Here is a 24326-nt window from a genome sequence, read left to right as displayed (position 1 = left end):
GCTGAAGGAAGCTAATTACAAGTTTTATTTTAGGTTTGACTGGTGTTGAATCCATTCCAGTTGGCCAATATAACTTGTATTTTGTACATTCATTACATTTCTAATTAATAGTATGCAAAATTATAAAATTATTTGCAGAAAAATATAGAAGTGAACAAATAAAAAAGGGGGGGGGGAGAAAAATATAGAAGTGGAAATGTTCTATTTCAGAAAATTGTCCACCCCACATTAATTAAGGCTGGATCACAAACTGCATAGGGTTTTAAAGGTAAGACATCACAACACTATGAGTTGTGAATTCACTAGCAGCCTGTGAAGTTGTTCAAGAACTCGTGGTAGATGTGCTGTTCAGCCTGTTCTGGTCAACAATTCAGCCATTTTTAGCCCTGGCTAGCATTCATCTAGGGCTGGCAGCTTAACTTGTGTTTTCAGACATATCTCTATTTAGCCATGAATGTTTACGTTTCATGATTTGAATCTGAAATGAAAGCAGAGATTCTTTAGAATCTGCGGTAGCTATCAGAATTGGCCCCCATAGCTGCATTTCGTACATTGTTCTGTTCCAATTGCAGAACTGTAGACGACACAAAAGTGGTTCAGATGTTTATATCACCTTCCACATTTGTCCACATGATTGCCTCTGAACATTTCCAGGTACATAATCCCAGCATTACCAATACCAATAGCACTTTGTAGACCTGCCACATTCATAGAAATCAGCTACCGAGCATCCATTTACTGCTAGATCACATGTTGTATTTTTCCATGCAGTCCCTTGGGAGCCGTTTTGTTCAGAAAAGTGGCAAGTGAATATATGTAATGGGCCCCAGGCAGCCCTAACTATAATTGCATGCGCTCTCCTTTAACTGCAGAGACCAATATTTCTGTGGAGGTGACCAACAATGCCAGCAGTGTTTTAGAAGGAGAGAGCCTGCGATTTGGCTGCAGTATCCGCACAGGATTTAGACCCCAAAACCGGCTCTCTGTCACCTGGCAACTTGTGGACAAGCAGAACCGGCGCAGTGACATTGTGCAACTTGACCGGGATGGCACCCTGCGCCCTGGCCCGTCTTACGCTGAGCGAAGCAGCTATGGTGGGATCCAGATGGAGCAGATACGTCCTGGGTCCTTCACGCTCGAAATTTTCAACAGCCTCAAGGCAGATGAGGGCCACTATGAGTGTCGCATCACAGAGTGGACACGTAGGCTGGATGGGGAGTGGCAGATGATCGGGGAGCGACATAATGGCTCTGCAGTATCCATCACTGCCTTGGGTGGGTATTAAAAGTGCTATTAAATATATGCAATGCTGGTTAAGTGTTTGGTGTATCCATTTCCCCGTTTTCGGTTATTTAGATACCACAAATGTCCTGGTAAGAGAAAAAATTAAGCTCAGTGATTGATGACTGTGGATAAAGGAGCCTGTTGTCCTATTCACAGCTTGCACACTCCTTTCCTCGAGTGTTCCCCTGGAAACCCGAGGATGAAACTAGTTGTTATTGAAACATACTCGGCCTGCCCCCTCAACTTCCTCCTTCCTGGCAATACGTGGCAGCGGGGAGCCATAGCACCATGGCATCATAATACACATGGTTTATTTAATAAGATTTTATTAAGACTTTTCATAATACGTTACAATAAAAAACAAAGAAAAGAATACAAAGTCCTCTTTCACAGGTAAATCTTAACTTGTCCCACACAGAGATAGGTGAACCCTCCTGGGTCTCAACTAGGAGCTTCCCTTTATTCTCCCATCTTCCTACCCCAGGAGATATTCCCTTCCCTGCCTCTCACACAGGGTCCCTCATCAACTATCTATAGTATCCACTAATTTGTAGTCCCCTTGAAATAACAGCACAGAAAAGAGGAGGATGAGCAGAGAAGGAAAATCCAATTTTGTGAGATTTGCAGAACTAAGGCTCAGTGGGGCAGCTGGAGTGTAGGAAGGCTGCATGATGCAGATTTAAAGAATTTCTAGTGAAGTGTTGGGGGCAAGAAGTGGCTGGCAGGATTGACTGGTTTGTATGTATGTCGCTGAGCTTTTCAGAAAAGTTTATGGAAGAGTCAGGTTAAATGGTTGAGTTCAGTCTGCATTGAGCTCCACTTCAAATGTCTATGGAGCAAGGGTCCAGAAGTAATGATCTGAAGAAATGCTATGCAGTTAAAAGGTAGGTTCCAAGTAGCTCTGGTCCTATAAAACTACCTGTTTGGAAGGCTACCTGGAAACATATGTAGGCTTTGCTGAGCTCTTTGCTAGAAGAGCAAGAATGTAAGTGTAATTAGGTGAAAAAGGAAGCAAGATTTTTACCAATTCTAAAAGCTTGTCTAGGTCAGCCACACTTTCCCCAGGAAAACCAGCAAGGACAGTTCAGTTGACTGGTGCCAGAAGTCTAGAATAAGATGTGGGGAAGTTTTAAATGCTAGAATTGTTACAAGATTGCAGGAGTAGCTTCCTCAGCAAGAGGAGCTGCCACTTTGTCCATCTTTTTTGCAGGAGGCCCCTGGTGCTTAAACATCAGGTGGTTCATCTGATGCACTTCAAAACTGACTGCCACTCCTCAGCTAGAGCAGTGTGTATATTGCGCACACAGAGTTCTTCAGAATATAATTTAGGCTTGAAATCATCAAGTATAGTGCTGCCTGAGGGGACTCGTGTTTTCTGCATTCCCAATCTCTTGCAGCTGTGTCTGAAATACCTAGGCAGGTGAGACAATTGCCACAAGGTGCCTGGATTTCACTTGCAGTGCAGTGTGTATGTGTGAGAGAGTGCTTAACTCTCTCCCTCCCCTGGCCTCTTCCTCTTCTCCTGGATAACCATTAAACACATTTTCAAAAGGCTTTAATCCCAAAGATTGACCTGTTTTTGCTGTAATTACATGGGCCGGAGCTGTGCCATAGTGACGTCCTTTGATGATTAGAATCCCTGAGCCCTTTGCTGAAAGTGTGCAGAGATCTCTGTAGCAGCTCTGGAGAAAGGTTGGCAGGCTAAAATTAATCTGCTTGCAGCAATTAATGTCCCAGCTGCCTGGCCATTGTTAATTAATATCTTGTAGCCTTTGGGTCAAGAGGTACAGGCTTCCTGAACAGCACAGAGTCAAAGGCTACTGCCTTCACACTGTCCTGTATGGCCAAACAAATGGAATTTGCTAGCACATAGAAAACCTTCCTGTGCTAGCCTTCTGAACAGTGCATATTCTGGCTGGAAAGTCATACTGTAATAATTATGGTTTGTGCAAGCTTATCACCTAGTTCAGAGAGCGGTGTTAAAAGTTTCATTGAATTCACAGGCATGTGTTGCATGTTGGATAACATTGTGGATTAAAGCTAGCCAGCAGCAACATTTGGTGAATATATCTGGTGTGAGCATTGCAAAAGTTGCAGAGGATTTTTATTTCAGGAGGGATAGCCATGTTCGCCTCTTGCAGCAAAACCATCAAAGATTTTTGCAGTACCTTAGCAATTCAGCACATTTATTATGGCAAGAGCTTTCAGGGACTAAAGCCCGCTTCATCAGAAATATTGCCCTCTCAAGTGCTGCATAATAGGAATTTCCAAAAAAAGGGGTTTACACTGCAGTCTTTGGCAGCAACTATGCCAAGTATTTAATTTCTAATGGTATATTATTCTCTCTTAAATGTTTGATTCCATTCAAGTGGGGTGACTTAATAGACATTATTTATTATAATACATTAAGGTGAATAAGATTGATAAAAGTTGGAAAACTCAAACCAGAGGGGATCTACAGCTGCCAACTGCAAAACAATCAATTTTATGTCTGATGAATCTTTTTAATATATGCATGTACATTTTACAAGTACCGTAATCTTAAACTATTAACTCAAAAATAACTTTTTATAGATTTTCATTGCTTTTTGGGCTTCCTCTGATGGTCATTTCTCACCTTAAGGTCACTTGGAGTGTGTTACAGGCTGAAATGTCTCTTAGTATTGCCAGTTTTGCGAGCATTTTTTCTATTGTGCGGAGGTTGTCCTGTTTGCCCTATATAGAATGCAAAAGGAGATTGCTGGTGACACTGAGGTTTGTCAGTAGATTTTTGTATGTTGCCTGCTGAATTTCTAACTCCAAAATTCAGGGATTGGGTTGTTTTGTAGAATTCCGGGGGGCAGCTTTGCCCGTCCCTGTTTTAATGTATGTGTTTATTTACTGAGAATAAGAGTTTACCAGACCCACCTCCTGTGAGCTGCAGTTAGGAAAGCACTTCTTACTGTAGTTGCAGAAATGGACGTGCCAATGTCATTACAGTTAACTGTTGAAATATTCACCTTGTGTGTCTGTCTGTCTTTTGCTTTTTGGTAGATGCTGGCTTTGCAGTTACAGCCATCTCCCGCACCCCTGGCGTGACCTACAACGAGTCGTTTGATTTACAGTGCATCATCAAACCACATTACCCATCCTGGGTGCCAGTGTCTGTGACGTGGCGTTTTCAGCCAGCAGGCAGCACTGAGTTTCACGATCTGGTCACCTTCACTCGGGATGGAGGTGTCCAGTGGGGAGATAGGTACGCTGGCTTCCGAACCAGGACAGCCATTGAAAAATCGGAGTCCAGCAACAACGTGCGCCTGAGCATCAGCAGGGCCAGTGACACAGAAGCGGGAAAGTACCAGTGTGTGGCAGAGCTCTGGCGGAAGAACTACAACAGTAGCTGGACACGACTGGCAGACAGAACCTCTAACCTGCTGGAAATCAGGGTCTTACGGCCTGGTAAGTATCCTATTGGCAATGCTGCCAAGACTAGTGCAGAGACTTCGGTACGAAAGCTTGCCGTTCCAGCTGCTTGGAATTACTCATCCTTTTTTATATTGTGTTTAGGGTTAGAGGGCTTTTTTTTTTTTTTGCTTTGGTACTTTTTTTGGACATGCAGTTTTTGTTTGCTTTGTGTTGGTTTCAGAGCAGGAATTGTCAGGGGTTGTTTTTAACTACAGAAACAAAAGAGAAATCTGTTTCAACCTCCCTGAAGTTTTCACTATAGAGAAGTGTAGTGCCAACTGTGCTTGTTCCCAACTCCATGAGGCAAGTGTAAACGTCTGTTAAAAGGCTGTTTAAGATGTGTTCTTAGTATGAACAACTTTGTGGTACCTATGAAATGTGTCTACAGGACTGATTTCATTCCTCATTTCCTGACAGGGACTCAGTTTTAAGCTTAGACAAGCCATCCTCTCCCACACATCTTACCTTCGGATCTAATGCAAATTACATAATGGTTTCAAAAGCTTGTCTGCCTATTAGTTAAGTTGTGTAGGTCCCCCCCCCCCCCGAAAACATCCAAATCATAGTTCATAGCACTTGTGAAATGCCTATGAGGATTAATGACCAATCTTACATGTCCAGAAAACACCATGGTGCATCTGTTCTTGTGGTACAAAATGTACATGCAGGATCGCATGTGTAAAACGAAAAGCTCCCTGCCCACTGAAAATCAACATGCTGGAGAAAAGACAAAGCTAGATTTCCACAGTCAGCTGGTTTGGGGCTAGCAATGAAACATGCAGCCTCAGATTTGCATTCTGAAGAAGCACTGTCACAGGAGTGCTTCGCCATGTGTGTCTTTCTCTCTGTGTGTAGATTAACCCATAGATGTCTTGGCTCATTTGAGCAATCATGAAACTAATCAGTTGAGAAAAATATATTTTAAGAGGAGCTCTGGTTTGAGATTGGTGGTCCATTCACATTGATGAGGGATATGTACTATTACGGTCAATAGGACAGACTTTGGGACGCGGGTGGCACTGTGGTCTAAACCATTGAGCCTTGGGCTTGCCAATCAGAAGGTCGGTGGTTCGAATCCCCGCGACGGGGTGAGTTCCTGTTGCTCGGTCCCAGCTCCTGCCCACCTAGCAGTTCGAAACACATTAAAGTGCAAGTAGATAAATAGGTATCGCTCCAGCGGGAAGGTAAACAGCGTTTCTGTGTGCTGCTCTGTTCGCCATGCTGGCCACATGACCCGGAAGCTGTCTGCGGTCAAATGCCGGCTCCCTCAGCCTATGGAGCGGGATGAGCGCCGCAACCCCAGAGTTGTCTGCGACTGGACCTAATGGTCAGGGGTACCTTTACCTTTAAGACAGACTTCTAATGAATGTGGTCAGTAAGAATTCAAGGAAGTGCCGTTTAAAGGAGAGATGACGTCAGGCACAATATTGTGGCTCCGCTCCAACATCAACCAGTAATTCTGTTTATCCAACTCATTCAGTCTGATTTCAGCTAGATACTATTTTTGTGTATGGCATCTATTATGCAAGTCTCATTCTGTGTCTCATACAAATCAGACAAGTACGTGTGTCTAGGACATGTTGTTTTTGCCCTTCAGTTGCATTCTTGCAACTGCTCCTTTATCAAATGTGTTCCTTTGCATTTGTAAGTGTGGGATCTCTTGATGCTTCCTGTCCTCCAGACAGACGACATATTTGAGCCTTCTCAAGAGTATCAAGTTTTGCATGTTGAAATCGCTTTACAAATAATTATATAAAATGAATGATGCCTATTAAAATGTAGATAGCAATTCCTTCCTCACATCTAGTGGTGCAACAATAAAACTGCTAGCACATCTGCAAAGCTAAGTAGGGTCCTGTATGATCTCAAACTTCATGGCGGACCATGTGTTAAGATCCCTGCATTGCAGGGGATTGGACTAGATGACCCTCGGGGTCGCTTCCAATTCTGTGTTCTCAGATTCCACTGCTAATAGTGAATAGTAGCTGGACAAAAGGACTCAGCACCATATCTTGTTCAGGACTGTAACCTATCCAGTGCACAACCAGAGACAGTGTTTTTTAGTCTGCAGACTTCTGAAACCTTTAAAACCCTGTGCTGAGTGTCCACATCTATTGAACTATGCAACAAACAGTAGTGGCAGTAGCAACAGAATCCTAAAGTCAACCAACCAGAGCTAGATACAAAATAATGGGGCAGGGGGCAATCATGAAATTAGGATTAACTAATACATTGCCTCTGAATACCACTAACTCCCCAAATTTAGTTTTCATTCTGGACACAGTTCTTTCACACGGTTCTTTTTTTTTAGCAGCCCAATTTAGGAATGAGCAGGATAAAACGTACCTGTCTATTGTTATTGTTAAAAAGCTGGAAGACAGAAACTCTTGCTGATTTTCCGCAACCACATATAGATCTATCAGTAGATTCTGGCATAACCTCTGGCTTGCGGTCCTAATTAGGACCAACACACTTCCCCATTTGATCCACCAGGCCATTTCATCCAAGCCAAAACCATCTGCCTTACACCTACCATGTTTTCCCAAAAATAAGACACTGTCTTATATTTATTTTTCCTCAAGAAGATACACTATGGCTTATTTTCAGGGGATGTCTTATTTTTTTATTATGCGTCCAGCCTCGCCTCTTCCTTGGTGTCCTCCAGAACTATGCCTATCACAACGTCTTATTTTTGGGGTATGGCTTATATTTCTAAGCAAATGCTTAGAAATCGTGCTACGGCTTATTTTATGGGTATGTATTGTTTTCGGGAAAACAGGGTAACATCAGGTGGAGAGCTGGTAAAGACAGGGCTTGGATGAAAGAGGCTTTGCAGGCACCACTGATCAGCTGATTGGCAGTGCCTACAAAGCCTCTTCCACACTGCCTATGAAGTGCTTGGGAAGCACTACATAAAGGGCTTAGCAAGCCCTATGTAAGCATGCCTCAAACGCCAAAAACCATCTGACTGTTGGTGCTTGGGAAGAAAGCATCGAGGAGAAAGAAAGGGGCCAGGAGTTTGAAGGATCATTACCATAACGTGAAATGAAACTATGGCATCCAAATAAGACCATTGCCTTCATGCAAATGCAAGCCATCCTAGATGGTGGCAATCATTTGTTGATAGCAATGGAAATTAAACCTTTAATGTTATTCCAATTAGAACCGGCTTCTTTACAAGCTTGGCTGATTGCCCCCAAATGGTGCCTCCACTGGACATGTCAAATTAGCCATCTCAGAAGCATTCTCCTTCAGATGACTGCAATGTCTAAATTTGTTTGAGGGAGCCAAAGATGGTTGCACTTAGGCTGTGTAGATCTGGGGTAGAGTTCAGGCTAAGGCTTGAAGACTTTGGTTGAATCCAGTGGAATGTCCTATTCCATTTTTGCTTGATGCTTATTGATTACCCCATCCTCTTGCAAAATATTTCAAGATGTGATCAGTGCCACACGCTGAAGCACAGACGTCTGAGGGACTCAGACAAGGACAACAGACCCACTTGGGGAACTGAGCACATGACAGCTGGCTGTGTTGCAGACAACAGATATATTTATATATGACCCCCAACAGGGAATTTTGTCAGATGATTTGTGCCTGTATCAAATGCTGCTGACCTCATAATCATTAGTGCACTTACGTTTTCAAACATGAGCAGCATTAAGGCTTGGAAAGGACCAAGGGTGAAAGGATGCTGCATATACATGCAAATCAGCAATGTCCCCATCCAGAGCAGGCAGTAACCTTTGTTGTTCTTCTTTTATACTTGAATAATTAAGGGAAATTATTTGGGAAGTAATGTAAGCTGCTGTTTTGCCTCATCTAAAAAGGGCACTCTGGTTCCTTTCTATAAACTGAGGAAAACCACAAGACTGCTTCATACTTATGAGTTACCTGCCCAGATAATATTTGTGTAGGAGAAAATACAAAACCCCATGTTAGAACCATTTCTCACATGTTCCTGTAAGACAGGTGAAGTGAAGGGCCAACCTAAGTTGTTAACCTTTTTTTAGGTTTGAAGTTGTTGAGCTTTCTTTATGCTTTTACCCCAAAGTTGTTGAGCTTTTATAGGCCCCCGAAATGGACTTTGGACATGCCTGGTGTAAGAAGTGATCATGTCTGAAATCTGGGTTCACTCTTAAGCTGTTAGAACTCTGATCTGGTTTGAGTGGCTTAATTTGCCCTGCTTGGCTTTTCCAAGTTTGCTGCTTTTAAATATCTTGAAGGCCACCGAAGACTACTGCTGACAGGGTTCACAGGAGGCTTGTTTGCTAGTAATGTGCAACAAGATGCCCACAGGCCATTTTAGCACCATGAACAATATGGCCCATTAACTTAACCAATCGCCTAATCCCTAGTTTACACGCAGCATCATGCTGTAGCTGCTTGCTTGCTTGCTTGCTTTTTTAAATAACTTGGGAGGGGGGGTCATAAACAAGGATCATAGGAATGATAAATGATAGAAATAAGTAGACCAAGTCTCCTCATTTGCATATCCAAAAAATAGCATAATAAATTTGCTGTAATATCTATATGATATATGCCTCATCATGAGTGGTCAATGTTCAAGTTCTTGGTTTGTGAATTGGTTTAAACAATAACAGCAACAATGAGAGTTAACAAATAGCATTCAACATCACATAGCCCTTGTGATTGTGCTTAGGCTAAGTATGAGTAACAGTCATTTTTCCTATTATGCTACCAATGAAACCGGTGTGTATGTGTGTGGAAGTGAAGGTAATAATTTATGTTTAAATTTAAATTTAGATCAACCAGTTTGAGCCAAATGCTGATGGGGGAGATTGTTCATTTTCTGGGATACTGACATATGTTATGAAATTAAACCACAATGGGGTAAAGCCATCTTTCTCGATCTGTCCACATCAACTGAAGTTTTTCTTTTTGTTAATCTCTCAGGGAGGGCTATTTCCCAAACTGTATTGTACCAATTGTCTACCATTGTGCCAGAAAAATACAGTGTCTGGTTACGTTCTGTCTTGCAACTTGTAATAAATGGCCTATTAATTATTTATTATGTAAGTCCATATACTCTTGAAATATATTTAATGAAACTAATTATGGTTTGACTTCCAATTGTTATTTTGATATTTTATTAATTTATTGGAATATGGAATTCCAGAAAGGCTGGATTTTTGTACATTCCCACCACATGTGGAGATATGTACCGGGTGTGGGGCACCCCTCTAGTAACATGGTGAGGTGCCATTACCAGGTTCCTAGGGATTAGGAATTAATTCCCTCTTGCTCACCAAAATGGATTTAAATGTTTTTTTGTCTAAGCCATTGACCTGGGTCAAGTTCATAGTTGAAATCTCATTCCCATTGGTGTTCAATAGGATCAAGTGAACCCACCAATGCACTGAGTAGAATTTTATAGATTGCAGATTTTATACCTGGGCCCATGTCCTTCTATGGATATGACAAGTCTTTCAGATGGGGTTAATGGTCTTGTGACTGCCTTACTGTTAAACTGGGTTAGCCAGGAAAAGTGTGGATTTGGTGGAGTAGTAGCCAAGGGGTTTTTAATTTTCCTAGTTTAGTCCATATTTCTTGGTCTGATAGTGCTATATTTCTGTTATAAAAGTCAGATAACCAGTATAGACCTTTTGCCGCTTAAAATTGTCGTGAAGTGTTGTGAAATAGTGAGTGGAAGGCAAGGGGTGTCAGTGGAGACGGTGCTGGAGTTAGGATTCCTGCCTTCTCTTTCCATGCATTTAGTATAGTTTGTGTGAATCTGTTTTGAATGTTTAGCCCAGTCCCAAGAAGTGGTTTGCTGAGGTTGGTATTCCTTCGATAAGTTCTTTTTCCAACTGGAGCCATTGCTTTGAGGTGTCATTTAAAATAAAAGGGACAGCATGTCTTACTTGGTTAGCAATAAAATATAGATCAGGGTTTGGGATACCCCAGCCTCCTTTATTTGGCATTTATTCTGGGTCTTTTGCTGGGGTAATTATTTTTCTGCCATTTTCATATCTGTTTGGGGGAGAGGTGCTCCTCTCATTAGGTCATGAAATAGGCAGACCATATATGGTAATAATATTTCTTTGAATCTTTTATAAAACTCAGAAGTGAAAGCAGCAGGTCCTTGAGCTTTATGTGGTTTCGGTTCTTGTCAATTTCTTTTATGGAGATGGGGCTATCTAAAAAGGTTTTTTCATGATGAGTTAATAATGGTATGGGTAAGTTTTCTAAGAAATTGTGGGTATCTTTTTAAAATTAGGGCATCGTGAGGTACTATATAATTTAGAATCAAAGGCAAATTCTGAGCAGAAGTCAGGAGAAAATGTTTTAATGCAATTGGTTTTTTTTTTGCATACTGTGTACCCCGACTTAGATTTTTTCTTTTTACATCTGCCAAAAGTCTAGAGTTATTAATTTCTAAGGAGTCTATTTCTTGCCTCTTTTGTTCAGTTCCTCTAAGGAGGTGTTTTGAACCTGAACTTTGTATTTAGTTAGTAGCTCAGCGATTTCCATTTCTAGTTTGGTTATTGTTGTAGAGACTTGTTTTTAATATATGCTTTTTCTTTGATACAGATACCTCTTGTCACTGCTTTCATAGCCTCCCAAAGGTTGGTAGAATTGGTGTTGTCATTGTTGTTTTCCTTGAAATAGAATTGTAGGGTTTCTGCTATCTTTTCCTTTAGATAGTTGACTAGTTAAATGACCGTGATGTTGAGGTTTGGATTTCATTGCTCGGTCATATGGCCACTTCTACTGGAGCATGATCGGTGATGTTATCAATGTTCACTGTGTGAATGGAATTAACTGTAGAGTAAGCAATAAAAAGTCTAATAGGGATCAGGAGTCATGTTGGGGTGAAGGAAATGTCAAACTGAAATCTTTTGGATTTTCTCCATATCTTGTATAAGCCCCATTTTTTGAAGCCTTTTAAAAGGTTCCTCCAGGTGGTGACCTTGTTCAAGGCTTTTAGAGACACTCCTTGTACATTAAAGTTGAAGTTGCCCCCTAGTCTAGCTTCTCCTTCAGCCAATTTATTGAATTTACATAATACCTTATGAATAAAGTCAAGTTGCTTTGAGTTTGGTGCACATGCAGATCTAACAGTTATTTTTTAATTGCCGTCAATTGTCCCTTTAATAAAAACATATCTACCATTCTTGACTATAAGTAATGAGTTTAAAGTTTATTCCTTTGACACATTGTCTCAACCTTTGGGATAGATAAGGATTAAAAAATGTTTCAGTAAACTGGGGAATTGGCTCTGGAGCAATGCCCATTGTCACTGTGTGTTTGAGTATAGAGTTGACAATGGAACATCCTGTTTCTCAGTGTCTTTTTAACCGTAGCAATAGTTTATACTCAAACCATAAAACCTAAGTGCTTCTGGAATTGCTTTAACAAAAACTACTGCAAAGCCCTGTTGGTATCAAAATTTAAGGGTCAATATAGATGTGGCAACACTTCTGATTGGACAGACATCTGCTGGCTTTCAGGTTTAGAGATTGGCCAGGCAGGGGCATTGGGTTATCAAAGGAAGCCCCATATAATGGAGCAGCTAATAGCGGCATTTAACGAAAATCAGCCTCTGTGCTAGGGATATGGATTGCGGTTAATGTAAAGACAGTTCAGTCTGTTAAGGTGTCTCTGAAAACTGCAGGCCACTGAACAGGCAAATTGATTGGAACTGCAGTAAAGAGTAGAACAGTCAGAAGCTAAGGGTTAGAAAAGGTCAGCAACATGGTGGTGGTCTATCATTGAACTACTGGTTCAAAGAGCAATTTCATTTTCTCAGCCAGTTCAACTCTTTGGCCAATTAATTTAAGAAGCCCTGCCGGTCAAGCGCTTCCCTGCATCAGCGGCCATCACCTGACGGTACCAAAGTCAGTGGTACCAAAGTCTGCCATTGTACAGTCCTTATTGCTATGGGATTATAAGTTTGTATAACTGTGCTCAACTGTGGAAAAGGAAAGGACTATGAAATATTATTTAACTTCAGCAGTGGGGCCTACAACCTCGCTTTCAGTATGCTGGTTGAGCCTCTAATTGACGGTGAGCGGCTGGCAGGGACCAAAACCCATTTCCTAATTCCAAGGGGCTGAAAAGAAAGTTTGAAAGCACGCAGTGCAAGTAGATAAATAGGTACCGCTCCGGTGGGAAGGTAAACGGCGTTTCCGTGTGTCGCTCTGGTTCGCCAGAAGCGTCTTAGTCATGCTGGCCACACGACCCGGAAGCTGTAAGCCGGCTCCCTCGGCCAGTAAAGCGAGATGAGTGCCGCAACCCCAGAATCATCCGCGACTGGACCTAACGATCAGGGGTCCCTTTACCTTTACCTTTATATCCCATCTATCCAGGATTGCTCAAGGCAATCCATGCTCTACAATTAGCTGCTACTGCAACTCTCCTTTGAAAGTTGTTTGCCTTACCTCTTAAGAGGGACACTTGCAGAGCTAGTGGTAAGTGCAGCAACTGTCTCCCAATACACATATCAAGGGGGTGAAATGTACTTTGCCATAGCCCAGCTATCTCCTATTGTATTTCTGTGCTAGCCCATTGCATGTTTGTATGACTCACCCACCCTCCCTTTCTCTACGGAATGGGTGTAGGTGCAGGGGTTGGGTTAAGAGTCACCAGTATTGGCGTGATTATGAGGTTTTTGCTCAGTGCTTTATGGTGATAGTGCAACATGGGAAGCTAGCATGGTAAGTACTAGTGGATCTCTCCGTAAACTTGTATCTGGACAAGGTTTTATTTCTAAGACCAGAGAACTGCATTATGGTAGATTAGTTCGTGATGTACTAGCATTTTTTATGTTTATGTTTTAAGTTTATGTTGATAGTGTGTTTATGCTTATCTTGTGCCATGAGACAATAAAAACTTTGAACTGAACTGAGTGGGTAAGGAGTTTTCTTAACCAGGAACTCTTGGGAAAAGCTGGCTGCTGGGAAGCAGAAACAGATATTTGCTGGGTGACTCTGCTGGAGTTGTGCATACTCTGCTGGTCACACCAGTCAATGTTCGGTGTACTATCAACAGCAGATAGTGGGCCCAGTATAAGAGGTTATGGGCCGACTGACTTCAACAAGTCCAACAGGGGGAGCATGAAGCAAGGAACCCTCGAGAAATGCTCTGGTATATTTGTGTGACTTAGAAATGTTTTGGCTGGAGAAAGCAAAATACACTTTGTGCACGAGCAAGGTCGTTTTAGTCCATGCCCTGCTTTTGTTTATTGCAAGTATTCCAACTCTTATTTGAATAAGGATTTCTAGGGTTTGGGGCTAGAGCAGAGTATCATAGCCAGAGTTTCAGCTCATCGGAAGGATGCTTTGATGGGACTGAAGCATAATTTTAATAAAATGGTTTAATAGAAGGCTCCCTAATCAAATCCTCTGGACCAGAGGACGACTGTCCATCTACCTACTGCAGATCCTCCTCTGCCATTTGGATAACCATAAGCCATGACCTTAGTGAGGTGTTTTGAAGCCCAGTAGTTCTATTTGCCTAAATTTGACTGAATGAGAGATATCAGGTGCTTCTGGTGATGGGAATGCTTTTCATGAAAGGGGCATGTGAGGTCAGAAGCTTGATTCTCACTTTCTAACACCTTGTCAGAACAAGGCAGTATGTTTGCAAGCAAGTTGGAAAGGAAGGCTCACCACAGCAGGGATTACCACTCAGTCCAGCATCATAACGAGCGCAAGGTTTTATTATTGAGCTATGTTGCAAATGCAGCTGTTAAACACAGTACATACTTAGCTTCCTGGAGAAGAGAGAGAGAAAAAGTTTACATATTTTTCTTCCATGCTAGTGAAGGGAGAGGCTTTTTTTCTTTATCATATGATTCATTTGATTAATACCTTGCTTTTCTTTTTCCCACTGGCCCTTGGGTTTTGTTGCTACTATCTGTTCTACCCACTATAGACCTCTGAATGACAGTTTGCTTGAGTGGCTTCCAGCAAATAAAGATGTTTTCAAGACTGCATACTTAGGATTGCACCAGTGACTTACTGAAAGTGATTGAATTTCATCTGGTTCACGTGTGTTACTCCTACCAACCTTATTGGAAGGGTTTTATTTTTTTGCTCTTCGTTGCTCGTGCACTTTGCAAAAAGTCACTTCTCCAGCTTGAAACTTTATTGCTTAGATGTACACAATATAGTGATAAGTAGTGAGAACCTGTTTCTGAACTTGCATACGGATAATTTTGAAAAGTTTGGCATCACACAGACTTCACATCTACTTTTTAAACAGCCTTTTTTCAAATGTTGGCTCTTAACGAATAACCTGCAGAGTAAATAAGTATATTTCTTTATAGGATGACTTATTCGAATAGAGTTTAATTAAATGTTTTCCTATTTGTGCCAGCACCATTTATTTTGAAGGCTTTTTGATGAGCCATTGATGAAACAGCGCAGTGTGTGATTTTGCCCTTTGATTCTGCTGCTTGATGCAAGTTCTATTTTCCATTTTTCACATCTCCATATTCTAATTCACCAGTGATCATTGAGGCGTACACATTTTCTGACGGCAGATGCATCTTGCACTGGAATTCTTCCCTCATAGCCTTTTTATTTATGTGTGCTTCAGATTTTGACATGCTGTGAAGTCTACTATTTTTCACAGACACAAACGTACATATATGAAAAAGTTATAGATGTTCTTTTTCTTCTTCCCATCCAAATTTTATAGCTGCCTTCTTCATATATATATATGGCACCTGTTTTATTCAGATTGGCTTTTGCTTTTCAAAATCAGAGTTGACACTAAATCTCCTTGATGATTTCAAAACATGAATTTCTGTCAAGGTTTGAACTCAAGCCTAGAGTATCTCATTGTCTTGGGTGACCTGTGGCTTCCTAGCTAGTACTTGCAGCAGGCTGTTCCTCCTCCACTAACCACATGGACAGATTCTGATGCATCAGTGCTTATAAAGCACTGTTTAAGGACCATTGCTAACTGTTCTTAGTGTAGCCAATAACAACATCCCCTAAGGTGACTCTAAGTGGCTTGATTGGCCCTCCCAACCTGTTGGATTCTTCCCACTCTCCCATTATTTTACCATGTATGCCTGGCCTCAGTTGTTATATGAAAGGGTCTCAAAGCTATGCGATAATTAAATGCCGTAACTAAGGAAATGGGTATTTTAAAACATTGGTAGCATCTATATATTTTAATAGTTCAGATGGGTTTTCTTGCTCATGCTTCTTTCTTGTGAAATTATTTTGATGTAAGTTGCTTTGGCCAAGATCACAAGCAGCACCTACGGTAGTTAAACTCTGGAACTCCCAAAGGAGGCAGTGATGGATACCAACCTGGGTGGCTTTAAAAGGGGATTAGAAAGGACCTTGGAGGAGAGGGCTGTCAATGGCTTTGAGTCATTCTTCTAAATACCAGTTGCTGGAAACTACAGAAGAGTGCTCTTGTGCTCAAAGGCTGCTTGTTGGTTTCCCACAGGCATATGATGGACCACTGTGAGAACAGGATGCTGTCCTGATCCAGCAGGCTCTTCTTTTGTTCTAATCAGTGACCGTTTTCTTCCTCATCTCACAAACGATGTTCACTAGTAGTGCCTAGCTGCCTGAACTTTCCTCTCCATCCTGCCACTGATTAGACATGGGTGTGTGGAGAGACGGGGGGGGGGGGGGGAGAGAGAATTATGAAAGTATTAAGCATCACTTCATGTCAGCTTGCTCTGGATCCATTTTAGGATTCAGTTAATCACTATAATAATAATAATAAAGGTAAAGGGACCCCTGACCATTAGTGTCCAGGCAGAAGAATGGGGGTGGAGACGCTCCTTCAGGTATACTGGACCGAGGCCGTTTAGGGCTTTAAAGGTCAGCACTAACACTTTGAATTGTGCTATACGTTATTGTGATTAACAAAACAGAGAAATATAGGGAAATGGGACAGTACCACCCCCAAAACCCCACTGGGCAATCATAGGGCACAAGGTGGCTGTTATTTGGACAGGCACTCCTTTAGGTACTTGGATCCCAAACCATTTACCATAGGAATCTCACTGTCGTCTTCCCAGAGTGAGGGATGTGCATACCATGCTGTCACAGGACTTTTGAGAGCACAAAAATGAGAAGGCCTAAAAAAAAGTGGGATACAAATGCACGAAATAAATTATAAAATAAAAAAATTGGATCCAAGGGCGGGGCAGTATTTTGCCTAGCTGAACCTACTGTGGCAGTACTGTATGCTAAAAAAGGGGGGGTTACAATATAAGTCCTTCTCTTGTTAAGATTCTTTCAGCAAAGAATCTGCCCTAGTGATTTTCTCCAGCTTGTTGGGGAAGGGGTATAGGGACGGGGCGAAGCAGGGAGTAGTTGTGAGAATCTCAGGAAAGAGTTAATGTTGTCATATTTACCAAGAAACAGTTCTCCACTCTCCTCTCCAGTAATTCAATCATGTTGGCCTGCTTTCAGGCAATACTACGGCAAAGTGACAAGTTAATAACGGCAGTAATAATAGTCGCAGAGCCTAATGTTGTTTCCCTTGCTCATACTCTCATTGCACCATCCTGCCGCCCATGTTGCCTAATGCAATTTCCAGTATTGTTAATCCAGTTTGAGTAGGAATTTTATTCTGCTCTGCAAGAGAATAGCACATGCAGGAGCCAGGGTACCATGTACCTTAGGGACCTGGCCACATTATTTGTGCCTCTGCCCTTCCTTGTAATTATATTATTTTTTATTTGTCCTTGATTCTCCAAGAGAGTACATTAACCTTGTTGTGAATTAACTCCCCCCTCTCCTTGTTCTTTTCCATAGTCCTTTCATAGAAGGGATTGCCCCCAGAGTGACTTCTCCTTGTTTTCCTTTAATTATTCTCAAGCACCACCTTCCTTAACGCAACTAAATGTGCCAACTTCCTTCCGTAAAAAAGATAAACCATAATGACTTCATGCCATTTCATAAGCAGACAATCACAAAATGGATTATATTGTGGAGGTGCACACCTTCATTGCTTAGTACAAAGTCTCCAACATTGTCAAGTCCCACTGCATAATTTTCCTATCCTTTCCTTTCCCTGTGGGGACAAAACCACAGGAAGTGAAGCTGTAATAATGATATTATTTTGATGAAGGACAGGCTTAACGACTTCCTACTCTCTCTCTCAATATATATATATATCTCTCTCTGTTTGCAGCAGATTTTGTGGGAATTCCAATATATTTCCAAAGTTTTGTTATTTATCTACCACCCTTCATCCGAAGATCTCAGGGCAGCTCACAAGATTAAAATACAGGATAAAAGCACAAAAGAGTTAGTTAAAAACAAAAACAAAACAACACCCTTTCCCCAAACACTTTTAAAAGGCTGTAGAATATTAATCAGCCAAAAGCCTGGTTAAAGGGGAACATTTTCACCTGGCACCTAAAAGAAATATAACGAAGGCACTGGATGGACCTTCCACAAATGGGGAGCCACTGCAGAAAAGGCCTGTTCTCGTGTTGCCACCCTCAAAACTCTCTTGGACAAGGCACATGAAGAAGGGCCTCAAAGGGTGATTGCAGTGTCCTGGTCAGTTTATATGGGGAGGGGCGGTCTTTGAGGTATTGTGGTCCTGAGCCATTTCAAGCTTCATAGGTCCAAACCAGCACTTTGAATTGGGCCCAGGAGCTAATTCGCAAGCCAGTGCAGTCCAGCCAGGATCAGTGTAATACGTGCAAACAGTCTTGCCCTGGTGAGCAACCTTGCTCCCAAATTCTGCACCAGCTGAAGTTTCCAAACCATCTTCAGAGGCAGCCCTACATATAACATGTTGCCGTAATCTAGCCTGGAGGTTATCAAGGGTTAAGGCATTGCAACAAGGCCTGTCTTTTTGCATTACAGCAAAACATGGGAGCAGTCAAGTCACTTTATTGGGACTAGTCTTTCTTTACTCTTTCATAAAGAGTTGGGTGTGAGTAATGTGGTGACTGGGTTTGCTGAATGATGCCCAATTGGCCAGATTGGTAAAAACAAAAAGGGATTCCAGCAACCTCCAAAAAGATCTCTCCAAACTTCTGAATGGGCACTGAGGTGGGAAATGTAGTTCACCACAAATAATATTACATACCTTTGAATGACAGCTGTTGGGGAACATGAGCGGGACACTGCCATTGCTAAGGCCGGCCCTGGTATGAGTATCAGTAACGGACAACAAATGGTTAGTTATTTTAATTTACGATGGTTGTGGTTGTTGTCTTTTTACTGCCATTGTGGTAGAGGAACGCTTGTGGGACTTTTCTGCCTCAGGCGCCAAAATAAATTGACTAGCCTTGGGTACTATACACCTTGAGCTGAGTGCAAGCACATTTGCTGCAGGTAGGTAGATGGTTTGGGGCCAGCTCTGGCTATTGCACGAGGGCTTGCCTTAGGCCACTGTGAAAACAGAAAGCTACACTGATCTTAGGTTCATTTTAGTGTTTGAAAGGTGTTCTTATGTCTGCAAACAAGCTATAAATACTCCTGGAAACCTCAGCTGTGCTTTACTGCATATTTTCAAATGCCTTTTCAGTGTTAAACCTATAGTGGAAATTGGTGGCCTTACAGTGCAATACTTACAGTATGCCTACCTAGCCCAGGCATCCCCAAACTTCAGCCCTCCAGATGTTTTGGACTACAATTCCCATCATCCCTGACCAGCTAGGAATCATGGGAGTTGTAGGCCAAAACATCTGGAGGGCCGCAGTTTGGGGATGCCTGACCTAGCCTGTTCATTGTGGTAAGTGATGCTAGGACCATAGCCCAAATCTTGTAACTGCACATCAGATTAATTGGACTAGCCATGGGGGTTGGGGCATACGTGTGCACGTATGTGCAAGGTTGTCCTGTGATTCATAAGAACCCCTCTTATCTTTTTCATTGTTGCCTGTTGCCCTCCCTTCTCTTACATCAAAAAGGCCAAATTCTGTCAGAGGCTCCGAAAACTAGGGCAAGCGCTGGGAAACTTTGTAATATTTCATAAGTTCTCTCCAGGAGAAGGCTGTCTTTGAAGATTGCTAGCCTCTGGGGAAGAGTGCCTTCAAAGTGGGACAAAGCAGCCTTTGACTGCCTCCCCTTCGAGCTCAGATGTGGTTAACCCATGGGACTCTTAGCTGGTTTTGGCGCTGCTCTGCGAATCGTCATTCTGTTTCCCCCTCTCCCACCCCAGCTCCCCCTCAGTTCTTGACCAGTTCCTTCTGCTTCCCTCCCATTCCTTTTTTAAATAGAATGTTTTGCCAAGGGTGTCTTTGGCAAGATTAATCATCTTAATAGTTGAATTATGGGAGGGGAGCCTGTGTCCTGCCTCTGCAGTTTATCCCTAGTAGAGAGCTTGCGGTATTTTATCTGATTTTCTCTTTCTTTAATCTTGCGATATAACATGGGAGGGTGTGTGTGTTTTTTAAGCCTAAAAGATGAGGTGCTTCATGTCTGGCGCTTCTGCCCTACAGATCCCAAGTATTTTATGAGAGCCAGGTCACTCTAGGGGCAGGAAGCTGAGGGTGCATCTACACCAACATACTAATTTTAGGAATTGGTTGCCCAAGGGGTGATGCATCCAGTCACAGATGGAGTCATTGCTTAGCCCCTTGCAGTTCAGGGTGTCTTGGCTGTTTACATGGCTGAGGGAGGAAAATGCAATTTGCACCAAAGACTGCATAGCCTTCATATTTGCTCCTTGCAGGTCATGTGGGAGTGATCCAGGACAAAGAGGTGTGTTCCTTTCCTACTGGGTGTACAAACGTGTAGTTTTAAATTTGTAAATTAATTAAAAATAGAATGCTCTTACTCTGGTTCCTCTTTGACAGTGGAACGGACTCCCTTGAGGGGGTTGTGGACTCTCCCTCCTTGGAGGTTTCCAAGCAGAGGTTGGATGGCCATCTGTCATGAATGCTTTAGTTGAGATTCGTACATTGCAAAGGGTTGGACTAGATGACCCTTGGGATCCCTTCCAGCTCTACGATTCTGTGATTCTCTCAGATAGAATAGGGACTATAAAGGAGACAGATGGCATGCCATCCATAACTGCACCGGTGAAGCAAAGTTGAACAATGTGTCTGCGGTTATAAAAATACAGTGGAAGTGGGAGTATTGCTTTGTTCTTGGGTTCAGATCTTAGCTAGCAGTGGGCTTGCTTAGGTGCCTTCTGGAAAAATAATGAAATTCTCCGCCTGTTTAAAAACAGGAATGGTGACTGTAGAACTTTTTGTGACCATGAACTCATAAGTAAGTAAGTAAATTTTTATTTATACCCTGCCCTCCCTGGCCAACATCAGGGCAGCTAACATCAAATAGCAAATACATTAAAACACAATCAAACAATTGATTAAAATACAGTTTAAAAATTAGAATTAGGATTAAAACCATAGGGGTCGGGAACCTCAAGTATTTATCAGGGCCAGCTGTTCATGTTGGTCCCACATGAGGCGATAAAAGGGCCAAAGAGGTAACTTACAGGGTCCCATAGAGAGGGGGTCAAACTGGGCCTGGACTGAAGGCCAGGTGGAACAGCTCCGTCTTACAGGCCCTGCGGAAGGATGTCAAGTCCCGCAGGGCCCTGGTCTCCTGCACATTTTTTTTAAAAGAAACATCTACGTGAAAAAGCTACTTTAAAAAAAACAACCCCACATGAATACTGTCATAGCCTGTTCTGGTGACTCTGATTTTGTTGTTGTTGTTTAGTCATGTCTAGCTCTTCGTGACCCCATGGACCAGAGCTGGCCAGGCACTCCTGTCTTCCACTGCCTCCCGCAGTTTGGTCAGACTCATGTTGGTAGCTTCGAGAACACTGTCCAACCATCTCGTCCTCTGCCGTCCCCTTCTCCTTGTGCCCTCCATCTTTCCCAACATCAGGGTCTTTTCCAAAGTATGTATCTGATATAGCCCCCAAACTACTAGTACAGGCATAACAGAGCTGCTTGCCAACTGCAGATGATTCCAAAGAAATCTAAACTGTGTGTGTCGGCCACTTGTAAGTCGGAGTTCCTCTCCTGTGTTGCAAGAGCAAGGATGTGTGAGGAGGGAGTCTGAATCCCTGCAGACAAATTCCAGTAGATAATTACATTTCTCCTTGCCAGATTCCCTCAGTAGCTTCCGATAAGGTCATTCTTCACTTCTTGGTCCCCAGACGGTCTCTTTTGTGTGTAGAGATAGCAATTGCATTCTGCCCTAGAGCCAAGGGAACCATAACTGCTCTCAGCTAATCTTAAATCCCATATTTAACATGTTTTGACTTGTTATGCCTTGCCAAATTTAAGCAACCTTGCTGCTTAGACCAGAAATAGTTAAAATGGTGCAGTAGCTGGTGGCATTGGGAATAACCTAATGTCCACATAAGCTGTGCCTAATGCCCTTTACTATTTTTGCTTAACTACTCCTTTGCTCAACTCCTCCAGGTTACCAAGTGATCATGTAGCAATTGGATTAGGAATGAACGGGCATAAGTATGATTTCCTCTCAGGTCCTTGCTTTATTTCCCAAGAGCTTATTGAGCAGGTGTTGCGGAAAGGCTTTGGTCTCCTGACATCTCAGCAGCAGCAGCCACTGGTTAACTGTGTTACTCCACACGTGAAATTGGTTTGCTGTGTACGAGAAGCTGCTACAAGCTGAGCCACCTGAAACACAGAAGCAGCTATGGCTTTTGGTGTGCTTGGTGTCTCTGTGCCTTTCAGATACATCTGCCCAAAGCAATCTGCAGCTAGTGGCTCTTCACATTGTCTCCCTGTTCTTTATTTCTTGGTGCATGGCTTGTTCAGGGGCGTAGCCAGGATCAAAACCAGGGGGGCAAGGGGCGGGGCCAAGGCACGGGAGGGGAGGGGCCACAACAGATGTCAAGGCGACAACAGACAATCCACCAGGGCCATCCCAAGCCCATCCAGCGCTGCGGCGCAAAGGCACCCCCGACGCCCCCTCCCCGCACGGGAGAAACGGGAGAGGGGCGCCGACGAGCGCCCCGACGGGCGCGGCATCCCCCGGTATCCAAAGTCCGAAACGGAGCCTTCACTGGTGCAGGAGCCGCCGAGTGCGCAACTCGCCCCGCAAAGCCTCCCTCGACGACCGCGGCGCCCCCGCCAGCGATGCCCTCCGCGGCCCGCAAGTGGCAATCCCGGGGGGCGACTCAGGAGCGGGGCCACAGCCCCCCCCAAGCGCGCACACCCCCAGCGCAAACCGCGTGGCGGTCGCCCCGCTGGAACGCCAGGCAGTGGAGCGGGAAGCCTCCGCCGGGAGGGCTGCGGGGAGGGCTCCGAGAGAGCGCCCCACCCGAAAGCGCCGCCCAGCGCACGCTCCCTCTGCACTCCCCGCCGAAGGCGCCCCACGAGCCTCCCGCCGGGAGGAAGGAGGCGGCCGAGGCAGCGCGGCCCGCGGGGCGAGCAGCGGCCGCCCGGACGCACCCCTCCCAGCTCACAGCAGGCCCGCCTCAAGGACATCGGGCGCCGTGGCTCGAAGGTCCCTCCGGTGCCCAAACATCCTTCCGGCGCCACCCCCGCGCCGCCACCCCCACAGACACGGCTGCCCGGGCCGCGGAGGGGGCAGGCGGGGGGACAACCCCTCCCCCACACCCCGTCGAGGAAGGGGCACAAAGAGAGGATGAGGACGCCGCAGCAGCAGCCACCCGCGGGGAAAGGAGCAAACACCCAGCATGTGAATGCAGAACCAGAGACGGCCACATGTTTCCATCTTATCACAACTCAGAGCTCAGAGGAAATAAAATGGAGGAGGACTTCAAAAATCTTGAATGCCACAAGAAAATGCCCCCCTCCCCCCCCCCCAAAAAAAAACAGAGGGGCAGATAGCATGCTCAGCATGTGCACATGTGTGTGAACACACCGTGGCTCCGCTGGTGTGTGTGTGTGGTACTTTATTAGCAGATATAGGCTGCCCATTTAACATATACAGTTACTATAGCAACTGAGGTTTCCTTAGCAACAGTGCCAGAAAATAATCCGGTACCAATTAAAAATAAACTGTTGGGGGGGGCAGCAGTGGGAGGAGTAGAATTTCTGTGAATTGGTTCCTTTCCCTTTTTGCTTTTTCATCCCAAGGACTCCCAAGCACTGGCAGAGACATGAAATAATGTTTTTTCTTCTTGGCACCAGCCAGGAAGGTGCACTGGGTCACGTTGCCCCCTCTTGGTGGCTGAGGTTATTCTCCTAAAATTAATAAGGTGGAAAGTATCTACTCAGCAGTATGAGCCTAAGCCTCCCTATTAAAGGAAGCTCCCTAGAGAGAGGAGATGAGGGCTCCTTTCCTCTATATGTCATGTCACTGCAGAGCACAGCTATCTAGTCTTTATTAGCATACTGATTAAAGCCAGCGGCAATATAGGCTCCAGGGGAACTTCTTAATGTGTTGCCAGGATGCATAAACCTTGCATGCTGTATTAGGAAAAGCAAAGTTCTATTGTCATGAGAGTGCTTTTTTTATCAGAATGTTTTGTGCCTCACCTAATCTCCATTCCCTCCAAAGCAGTCTGGCATGGAAGGGTTAACAGAATTGGGGAGCTTTTGAAAGACTCCAGGGTGGGTGCCCTCTCTCCTTTTGAAACTTGTAGCAATGTGTGTGTGTGTGTGTGTGTGTGTGTGTGTGTGTGTGTGTGTGTGTTATATCAACGTTTTTTGTCTTTGGTTTCGTTATGATGAAATCCCA

At 43.6% G+C, this 24326-nt stretch overlaps 1 protein-coding gene across 1 annotated transcript in view; it reads left to right on the top strand.

The window, feature by feature from the left end:
* IGSF3 (immunoglobulin superfamily member 3) overlaps positions 1-24326 on the top strand; it is a 109260-nt gene that overhangs the window by 70112 nt on the left and 14822 nt on the right. The window contains exons 6-7 of the mRNA XM_035116544.2: positions 873-1274; positions 4318-4722. Coding sequence (XP_034972435.2) covers positions 873-1274; positions 4318-4722 — 807 coding nt within the window. The remainder of the gene's footprint in view (positions 1-872; positions 1275-4317; positions 4723-24326) is intronic.

Source organism: Zootoca vivipara, chromosome 4 (assembly GCF_963506605.1).
Source record: "Zootoca vivipara chromosome 4, rZooViv1.1, whole genome shotgun sequence".
In the NCBI taxonomy this organism is placed as follows: Eukaryota; Metazoa; Chordata; class Lepidosauria; order Squamata; family Lacertidae; genus Zootoca; species Zootoca vivipara.
Note: the sequence above shows the minus strand (reverse complement) of the source record. Positions and strands in the feature narration are given on the sequence as shown.